The 10,357-nt window shown below is 43.4% G+C and overlaps 1 protein-coding gene across 1 annotated transcript; it reads right to left on the reverse strand.

Moving 5' to 3' along the window:
- Nucleotides 1-8,474: 8,474 nt before the first annotated feature.
- Nucleotides 8,475-9,967, reverse strand: AIF1 (allograft inflammatory factor 1). Its single transcript, XM_006875606.1, has 6 exons — nucleotides 9,943-9,967; nucleotides 9,753-9,814; nucleotides 9,581-9,647; nucleotides 9,188-9,229; nucleotides 8,856-9,018; nucleotides 8,475-8,559 (listed from the first exon to the last, which is right to left on the reverse strand). Exons 1-6 carry the CDS (start codon nucleotides 9,965-9,967, stop codon nucleotides 8,475-8,477), a joined length of 444 nt encoding a protein of 147 aa, XP_006875668.1.
- Nucleotides 9,968-10,357: the final 390 nt, after the last annotated feature.

Raw genomic sequence — 10,357 nt, forward strand, 5'->3', positions numbered from 1 at the left:
CCTACTAATCTGCATAAAGGGCGGAGCGTCTTCTACCCTGGCCCTCTTTCCTGCCAAGATTGTCCTTATTTTAAAAAAGGCTGGGCGTGCGGAGCATGCGGGGTTATTTGCATAAGGAGGAGGGACTTACAGATACAAGACAGCGATTGGCTGAGGAGGCGGGTCTCCGGCGTCGGCCGTTGATACGTGTAGAGGGGGTGGGAAGCAGCGCTGCCGATCGGCCGGTCGGGCGGTTGGGACGCAGAATTTACACGACGAGTTGGGGAGGAAGAGGCGGGGCGTGCGTCTTGCGTTCGTGGAATGAGGGGAGCGGAGGGACGTAGGGAACCGACAGTAGAAGGGAGCGGCGTAAGATCTGTGGCGCTTTCAGAGGCGGAGAAGACGGGAGCCGGGAGAAATTAGCTGCCGGCTGCGGGGATTATTTGCCAGCGGGCGGAGTTTACGTAGACCAGGGAAAAGTCATGACTCATGCCTTCCTTTTATTAAATCACATCATGCAAATGAGGTGGGTAGACAGGCCAATCGTAGAGTCCATCGGAGACCGTCATCAACACCACACAGTGTAGGCCTTCTTTAGGTTGTTCGATTTATTTGCATAAATATATGCAAATAATTCAAACAAAGATACAGCAATGAATGAATGACCTATTCACCAAAATGTCTGCAGCCTATGGCTAAGATGAACAATTATTTTTTATAAAATCGTTTCAATGATACTTATATATTTGATATTAGTGGTAATTTGTATTCACAATGGGTTTCACTTCACAAAATGTAGTTGTTAAGTACCATGGAGTCAGTTCTGACTCATGGTGACCCTGTACAGGGTTTCCGAGGCTGTAAATCTTTACCAGAGCAGAAAGCCTCATCTTTCTCCCGCGGAACAGCTGGTAGTTTCGAACTGCCGACCTTGAGGTTAGCACCCCGATTCATAACCACTGCGCTACAAAATGTAGTAGTACTAGTAGATTTCTCCTTTGTCTTCTATTACTTGACTGTAAACCCCTCTACTCTAATCAGCCCTACTACCCATCCAATAAAGTTTGAAGGCCCACTCAAGTCAGTGTTTACACAGAATGTTAAAGAATTTCAGAGAAAGAAAATCCGGCCATTCCTGGAGAGATTTAGAGACCCTTCTAGAATAACATGACTCCTAGTAGGAGCTATGAACAACTAGTTAGAATTTAGCCAAGTTTGAGGTTGTTGTTCGGTTACCATTTATGAGTTGGTTTCAACTCATAAAGGCTCAAGTACAACAAAACAAAATACAGCCGGGTCCTGTGCCATCATCAATGGCTGCCATGTTTGAACCCATTGTTGCAGTCACATTGTGAAACCATCTAATTGAGGGACTTCCTCTTTTTTGCTAACCCTCTACCAAGGTGCTCTGGAGAGAGCAGTGGGTTAAGGATTAGATCACTAACTATAAGGTCGATGATTCAAACCTACCAGCTGCTCCTCAGAAGAAAGATGTGGCTGCTTCAGTCAAAATTTACAGTCTTAGTAAAAGACTAAGAAAAAGAACTCATTCCAAAGGTGGGGGGGGGAGGGAGGAGGTGGGGAATTCTTTGATGGATGTGGGGAGTGGGGTGAGGGGAGGGAGGGGAAGGTGGAGCACAGGGTAGGGAATAGGCACAGGATAGTTTGGGTGCTAGGGAGAGGGACAATACACAAGAAGGGGGAGGGGAATGGAAGAATAAAGCAGACCGGAAAACAGTTAGGCAGGTTTGGTGGGCTAAGTGGGACAGAGGTAAATAATGATGTATGAACAACCTTGGAACAACAGGGCTCTGGGATACAGGGATTGAGACATGGTTGAAATGGGCAAAAGGGGGGAAATAATGTTAGGACGTTTGGCTGTCTTTTGAATCTTGACTTCCCTGATATACCATTATAAAATAAACACTTGATGGGTAGAGAAAGGAATAGCTAGAATTATCACCATAGAAAGCTTATAAGTCAGTCTTCTGCTTGTAACTGATTGGAATACCTAAAATGGGGCTACAGTGGGCCCAGTGAAGGAGGCTTCCTGCAGAGCCCCTGCATTACATAAGACCATAGGTGGAATCCTGAACAGCATCCAGAATCTTCTGAGGTGGAAAATTTGCACTTGAAAGGACAAGCAGACCAGCCTGGAGTGGCTAGAAGAACAGAAGATACTTCTTGAAAGAAAGACCTACAGGAAAAATACAAAACAATAATGGCAGTCCTACTGATTACTACAAGAATAAGTTGCTCACCCAGGAGACATTAAGGCAAGTGGTCTGGTCCCCTCAGAGCAAACCCCCTTCCAAGACTAATACTCAATGAGAATACATGCTCTGATTGGTGACCACGTTCCTCACTGATAAGGGGAAGTGAGGGAAGAACATCAATGAAGCTATGACCTAAGCCCTACAACATTCAATAGACACCTGTGAACCCGGGTGGAGACCTGGTTGGCCAGCAGTATGGCAAGACCTGGGGACTCTTGGGCCCAGAGTCAGTGACATAGCCACAGAGGACTAGAGTGGAGAATGAAGCATCCAGCTGATAAGAGAGGACATATGCATAAGAACACCCACACTTGCAGATAATACCCACTTATCCTGGCTTCAGTGACTGGATGATCAGAGCTCAACTAGAAGAAGAAAGAAGAGGAAAAAAAGAGTAATCTGACAATATGATGAACTTGACCTATACCTATGGATGCAGTAGTTCAAAAGAGGGAACAAATCTTTACAGTGAGGATTATTCCCACCCCCTCCATACACAGTGTAGACAGTGATAGGCAACTTGGACATTGGCTACCCAAAATGGTGGGGGCTACAAAGGCAAGAAGTGACTGGCTTACAAGCTTTCAAGAGGGAGCCTAGATCCAGAGGGCGTGGAGGAAGGTAGAATCTCCACTGAGTAGTAGCTAATCTGTCTGGGCGGGGCTGATGAAAGGAGATGTGGATAGATCTCTTATGATACAATAGTGAATAATTATTATCAGGACTGATTGTGAGGATTGGAAATGTACAGGTAGAGGTTTTGTAGCAAAAGGAGGAGAGTGACTGACTTTGCAATCCAGGAGCAGAGGTTCCTGGGACCAACAAGGGAAAAGAGCAGAGAGCAGGACCCTACCCAGCAAAGCAGTGACACCAGAGATGGAGGCAGAGATGATGATGTGGAGAGATGGAGCAGCTGGGGACTTTAGACCCAGAGAGAGAGAGAGGGGCTGTGTGCTGATGACCGGGAGGCAGGCTTGCAGGTATACCCTTTGGTTGGTTGATGATGCATAGAGGGGATTGTAACTGTGATAGTGAAACAATATACGATAGGATGAATGTAAAGCTAATGTTCTTCCATGTAAACGATCACATAATTCACAGTAAGACATTAAAAACAAACAAACAAACCAGACAAACAAACAATTTACAGTCTTAGAAACCATATGGGAGCAGTTCTACTCTGTCGTATACAGTCACTATAAATCAAAATTAATTTAAAAGCAGTAGGTTTGGCTTTGATTTTCTATTTTACCAGGCATCATGTTCTCCAGAGACTAGTTCCTCCGGTTGACATAGCCAAAATACATAAGATGAAGTCTTGCCATCTTCTGAGGAACATTCTGGTTATACTTCCAAAACAGATTTGTTCTTCTGGCAGCCCATCATATAAGAGGGGACTTAAAAAAATTCCTGGAAAAATTAAATTATCTTTTACTGCCATTTTATGCATGAACTTTCCCTCATATTCTTTACTGTTTGTCAACACCACAATTCAAATGCATCAGTTCTTTGGTCTGCTTATTGTCCAACTCCCAGTTGCATATGAGGCAATTGAAAATACAATGGCTTGAGTTTAGTGCACTTTAGTCCTCAAAGGGACATCTTTGCTTTTGAACACTTTAAAGAGATCTTTTGCAGCAGAATTGCCCGGTGCACTATGTTGTTTGATTTCTTAACTGCTGCTTCCATGAGCATTGATTGTGTAGTCAAGTAAATGAAGTAGTTCACAGCTTCAATGTTTTCTCCATTTATTAAATGAGCAGATGAACAAAGTCATGGGTTTGAAGACCCATGCTTATGGTGGTGTGACTAAATAAAGGGAATGGCTTTCTGTTAGTGTTAGAAAAGTTAGCAGGAATCAGATATATTTTTCCTGTGGCACAGTAAGACATTTAAAACAACTTCAGTTCTTAAATTTCAAAATTGTTTTTATCCCCTCTGCCTAGTCAGCTACCACTTAATTTCTTTGCTTCCCTTTTCAGGAAAGCTTCTTGGAAAAGGTACTCATACAGTCTCCTATTTCTTTACTCCCATTCTCTCTTAAACCCACTCCAAATGTGCTTTCACCCCACTTTACAAAAACTATATGTTCAAGGACATCCAGTCTCATGGCTTGAAATAGGATTTATGCCCTGATGACTCCCAAAGGTATATCTCCTTCCCAGACCTTCTCCTGAACTCTGGAATTGCACAGACAACTATGTACTTGACATCTTCTCTTGGGTATCCAATGTTGTTAAGTGCCATAGAGTCGGTTCTGACCCATAGTGAGCGATCCTGTATAGGGTTTCCAAGAAGCAGCTGGTGAGCTTGAACCTCTGACCTTGCAGTTCAAATGACTTTGCAGTCTAACACATTAGCCCACAGTGCCACACCAGGACTCCAATAGATCACTTCAAATTCAGTACATCCAAAATTGAACATTTGCTCTCTGATTCCACCAAACCTGTTGCAGTGCAGTGAAATTCGTAATATGACTCTTCTAGCTATATGCAACTTCGGGCTGAAGTGGAAGAAAATGAAAACAAGTCCACAAGAGTCAAATATGACCTCGAACATATCCCCCACCTTGACTTTAGAGATCGTCTCAAGAACAGATTTGATGCATTAGACACTAGTGACTGAAAACCGAAGAGTTGACATCAACAACATCATACAGGAAGAAAGCAAAAGGTCTTTTTGATGTGTCTCTTATAGACAACATATGGAAGGATACTGTTTTCTCATCCATTATGTTATCTCTGTCTTTTGTCTAGTGCATTTAATCTATTTACATTCAGTGAGCGTAGTGGCTTTGATTCGGGCTGCTAATCTTATGGTTGGTTAGCAGTTCAAAACTACCAGCTGTTCTGTGGGAGAAAGATAAGGCTTTTTGCTTCCATAAAGATTTACAGCCTCGGAAACTTCTGTACAGGGTCGTTATGAATTGGAACTGACTCCACGGCACGTAACAACAACAACAGCAATGAATTAATTGCTGTCATTTAGCTGTGTGTTTTTTGTGCTGCTGGTTTCTTCGTTCCACATAATTTTCTGTGCTGAGTTCATTTTATTTATGGGGTTTCTGTTCATTTTCTTTATTTCTGTTGTGTTAATGTCTACTAAATCTTTCTACTAAAACTTTCCTTTATTTTGATGTGAACATGTATTAATTTTCTTTGAGGTTACCCTGTTAATTTATTTAAAAATTTTCCCATATAATACAGTCTTTTATCTTGAAATCTACTTGACTTCCTCTCCATTTGGAAGTTCTGTACCTATACTATTCCCTCCTTTTGCTTTGTAGTTGACTTCATTATAAATTAATATCTCTGGTTTTTCAGTCTTTTTTCATTTTTTGTAAGTGGTATTGTTTTCCTGATTTTCTTTTCAGAGTTCTCTTTGTTAGTGTAAAAGAATTCAACTGATTTTTGTATATTGATCTTGTATTGACACTGCTGAACTTTTCAATGAGTTCCAATAATTTTCTTGCTGAATCTTTGGGATTTTCCATGTATAAAATTATGTCACCTGTATATAGTTTTCCTTCTTCATTACCAATTTGAATGCCTTTAATTTCCCTTTCTTACTTTGTAGCTCTGGTAAGACTTCAGTACAATATTAAATAGTGGTAGTTATAAAGGGCATTCTTGCCTTTCTATTGAAAATAGTGTTGACCATTGGTTTTAAATATATGTCTTAAATATGTAGAGGATTTTCCATTCTGTTCACTCTTTTTTGAAAACTGTTTTATTGTGAATTGTGTGATAGTTTACATGGGAGAATATTAGCTTTACATTCATCCTATCATATATAATTTCATTGCCATGGTTACAATCCCCTCCATGCATCATCAGCCAACCAAAGGGTATACACTACAAGCTTGCTCCCCCAGTCATCAGCACACAGCCTTTCTCCCTCTCTGGGTCTAAAGTCCCCAACTGCTCCATCTCTCCACATCAATGTCTCTGCCTCCATCTCCGGCATAGCTGCTTCTCTGGGTAGGGTCCCACTCTCTGGTCTTCTCCCTTGATGGTCCCAGGGACCTCTGCTCCTAGACTGAAAAGTTAATCACTCCCCTTCTTGCTACAAAACGTCTACCTTTACATTTCCAACCCTCACAATCAGTCCTGATAACAATTGTTCATTATTGTATCACAAGAGACCTATCTGTATCTCCTTTCATCAGCCCCACCCAGTCCTGCCACATGATTTTTACATCTGTAATGTCTCTCCATTTGTCTCAGAGTAAAAGCCAAAGTTCCTACAGTGGCTTACAATGTTCTAGATGATCTGGTTCCAATTATGTTTCTGGCTTTATGTCTTTATTTACCTTCCTGTTATGAGGCATGGTCTCACCTTGGAGCCTTTCTGTTGACTTTTCTTTCTGCCTAGTTGACTCTTCTCCAAGAAATCTTTTTTTTTAATTAAATGTTTTTATTTTGGATTGAGTGAAAGTTTACAGGGCACATCATCAGCTTCACATTCAACCATTCATATAGCTTGTTTCATTGTTTCATTACATTGATTATTATCCCCTCCATATATCATCAGTTAACCGTGTTTCTCTCTATCCTCTTTAGTTTTTTTTTGGATGGGGGGGGGCACTTGCCTTTTTGGAATTTACAGTCTCGGCTTTTAGGGAAGGTTTTTACATTTGTCTGTGGATATCCAGGGCTCATATATGAGATTACTAACAAGCATTACTGAATAATCAGATGAGGGACAGTTTGCTATGTCTACTAGGTAGCTAATGTCTGATCCTCAGAGCCTATGGTTTGGATGGTCAACAACGCTTGGGACCACAGGGGCTTGGCCTCCTGACCAGGTCTGCACGGTCTGCATCCGAATCCTCCTTATTTATTGTTTGTTTAAGGGACGCTGCCTGTCTTAGGCGGTCAGTGCGAATTCCTCAGTCTTACCAGTCATTGAAACTCACTGCAGCATGGCAATGGCTCTGTCTTAAGTTGCCGAGGTTCCACGTGATCCTTACCCGTCTCTGGCCATACGTCTAGCATAAACAGCCGCCATCCAAGGAAGGGAGGGAGGAGATCGGCTGGGGACCCCATACGCAAGACGTTGCCGGCCCACCACCTGCTCTAAGGTGACCAAGCAGGATCACTATGCTGAGGTTCAATCAAGTTCTTAGGGGATCCAAGAAATCTTTTACTACGTCAATAAAACCAGTACTTCCATTCATCTGGCCATTCACTCATTTGAGTTTTAGACATTACTGAGGGCTTGTGATATGTCAGGAGTCCTGATAGTTCAATGGTTAAGCACTTGGCTGCTAACCAAAAGATCAATGGTTCAAACTCCCCAGTCACTACATGGGAGAAAGATGTGGTCTGCTTCTGTAACGTTTGCAGCCTTGGAAACCCTTTAGATAGGGTCGCTCTACTCTGTCCCTTAGGGTCACTATGAGTTTTCTTTTTCATTTTTTTATTGTGATTTGAGTGAAAGTTTACAGAACAAATTGATTTTCCATTCAACAATTTATATTTATATTCAACATTTTGTTTCGTGAGGGTAGATATGTATTAGAGTCAACTTGGCTTTTATATGTCAGGCACTAAAGTATAGGTCATACTATCCTCATTTTCAGATGAAAGACTCAGGCTGAGTACTTTGCCAAGGTCACAAAGGTTATAGTGGTGGTGGTGGTGGTGTGCTGTGGAGTCGGTTCTGACTCACAGCAACCCTATATAGAGTTTCTGAAGCTGTAAATCTTTATGGGAGCAGAAAGCCTCATCTTTCTCCCACGGAACAGCTGGCAGCTTCAAACTGCTGACCTTGAGGTTAGCAGCCCAACTTGTAACCACTACACTGCCAGAGCTCCTTGGAAAACATTGGTTCAAGGATGGTTCACTTGCTCTTCATAAAATTGACCAGAGCCTGAGTGGTAAATTTTTTTGTCTGTGCAAGTCTTTTCTTCCGACCTAAATTCCATGAGGACAAAACTATCTTATACATCTGAGTTCCATTCTATGCATAAACCCATCTACATTTACTAGTAGGCATGGTACGTAATTATGGATGGATTGTTCCTTGCTGCTCTTCCCTTGAAGGTGCTTCTTCCCTCTCCCAGGAAAAACAAATCTCCCCACAAAAGACCAAACTGACTGTTTCTGGAGGAGGAGGGTGTTTTATTTCACTTGCAATTTGACTCTAGCTTACAATTTAGTCTTCTTCCATATTGAGGTCATTAGAAGTCCCTTCATTCTCACCTCACCCCCCAAATCAGGGCAACTCTGAGATAGCCTTCTTGGCTGGGGCACCTGTTGGTTTCTCCTGTTCTCTTGCTTTCTTCTCATACATCAGGATCCTAGTTGAGTTGGAAAGAGACACACAGATCAGGGAACATTCCTCTCAAGAAAATGATCTTAGACTGCTTGGAAAATCCTGGAGTGGGTGGAAGTTGTGAGGGTGAAAGAAGGAGGAAGAAGGATGGAAGTTCTGGGAGCTGTGAGGACCAAGATCATGGATGGAGATGGGTGGAACCTTGGAAGGGCCTAAGGATGGAAGAAATGGAGCTGGGGAATGTGTTGAAGATAACTTAGAGATAGGAAGGGGCAGGGAAAAAACAAGCAAGTATGGGGGAGGCTGGAACTGAACTCTCACATTTTTAGGATGCTGCATCTATTGCCCAACATCATCTTGAGGAAGTCAAGGTAGCTGAATGTCTCCCCAGAGCCACCAGACACCTCCTGGATTAGTTTCTTTAGCTCCAGATGGGTCCTGGCGACCCCAAGTTTCTCCATCATTTGCTTCAGAGACATGATATCTGGTGACAAAGGATGGGGGAGGGGAGAAGAAGATCAATCAGCCATTCTCTTTCCTTCCCCATCTCCCTGTTCCTATTCCCCCTCCTTTTACTATGGTAGGTAGAGAACCTAGGGGAGATCTCTTCCTTCCTAGGTCTGCACACTTCCCCCAAATCACCCTTTTCTCACCAATATCTCCGTTTCCGTTCAGGTCAAACTCCATGTACTTCTCTAGGTGGGAGAGAGAGCAGGGAGGGTGATTGCTGGCCAGAGGCCCACTGGCAGTGTTGAGGGCTGGGCATGGATTGAGGAGGGGATTGCTGAGAGAGTGCTAGGTAAGGAGAAGCTGTGGAAGGAGAGTATCCCAGGGAAGGGTATAGGGAGAGAGTTCGGGATTAAGGACTCTGTTAAGGCGTGGGGACCTAGAGAGCAGAATGAGAAGTGCAAGTCAAGGAGAAGGACTGCATTCAAGGGGGTAGCTTTCCCTTTTCTCACCACAAAAGTTTTGTGCCTCAGTTTTCCCTTCTCCTTTTTTGGGGGGAATCCTACTGCCTTCCCCACCCCTCCAATTTCCCTGCTCACTCTTGAAGGCTTCCAGCTTGGAGGGCAGCTCCTCATCACTGCTGTATTTAGGATCATCCAGGAATAGCTGTGTGTGTGTGGTAGAGGTAGAGAGGAAGGGTTCTGATAGAGGCCTCTCCCCGATTCCAGGGTCCCCTTCCCCAGGTCTTACCAGCTTAGTTCTTTCTTTTACCTTATTAATTTCTTCCAGTTGCTCTTCCTGCTGGGCCTTCAGCTGTCCAAAAGCTTTGCCCCCTGAGCAAGCACAAAGGTTCAGAGGCCGTGGACCCACCACTGATTTGACTTAACTCCCAGCACCCAAGTCCAAGGCTGTCTTATCTCCTTGCCTAGTTTTATGCTCCTATCTGCTCCACCTTTCTTACCTTGGAAATCCCTGCTTTGGCTCATGGTTCCACAGGTGCTGGCAGATGAAAGGGGGCAGATGGAGCTAGCCAGCTCTCTTCTGCAGGCTTGTCTCTCCCACTGGCTTCTGAAGAGACTCAGCTTCCCCTTTCCTCTCAATCCCTCCTCCTCTGCCTCTCCGGCCTCATTTCCTCCTCAGCTTCTGCTGACACTAACACCAAGATGAAGGGGGAGTTGGTGTAGAGTTGAGATGAGAAAACAATCTCCTCCCAGATGCCTCTTAATGAGAGCCCTGTGTTTGCATAGAAGAAACATTTTGATAAACCACTGGAGGTTTTGGGGAAGAGGCAATAAGACCCCCAAGCAAAAGCCATTATAGTCAAGTCCATTCAAACTCATAGCAACTCCATGTGTTACAGGGTAGAACTGCTCCAT

Source organism: Chrysochloris asiatica, unplaced genomic scaffold, assembly GCF_000296735.1.
Source record: "Chrysochloris asiatica unplaced genomic scaffold, ChrAsi1.0 scaffold00333, whole genome shotgun sequence".
Taxonomy (NCBI): Eukaryota; Metazoa; Chordata; class Mammalia; order Afrosoricida; family Chrysochloridae; genus Chrysochloris; species Chrysochloris asiatica.

Bases quoted from the DNA above. Each gene is read 5' to 3' on its own strand.
- AIF1 (XM_006875606.1), bottom strand. From the start codon at position 9,967: ATGAGCCAAAGCAGGGATTTCCAAG. The intron at 9,019-9,187 runs GTGAGAAAAGGG...CTTTGTCACCAG, and splicing joins GAACGGAAACGGAGATATTG to ATATCATGTCTCTGAAGCAA. The intron at 8,560-8,855 runs GTGAGAGTTCAG...CAACTCAACTAG, and splicing joins AGATGCAGCATCCTAAAAAT to GATCCTGATGTATGAGAAGA.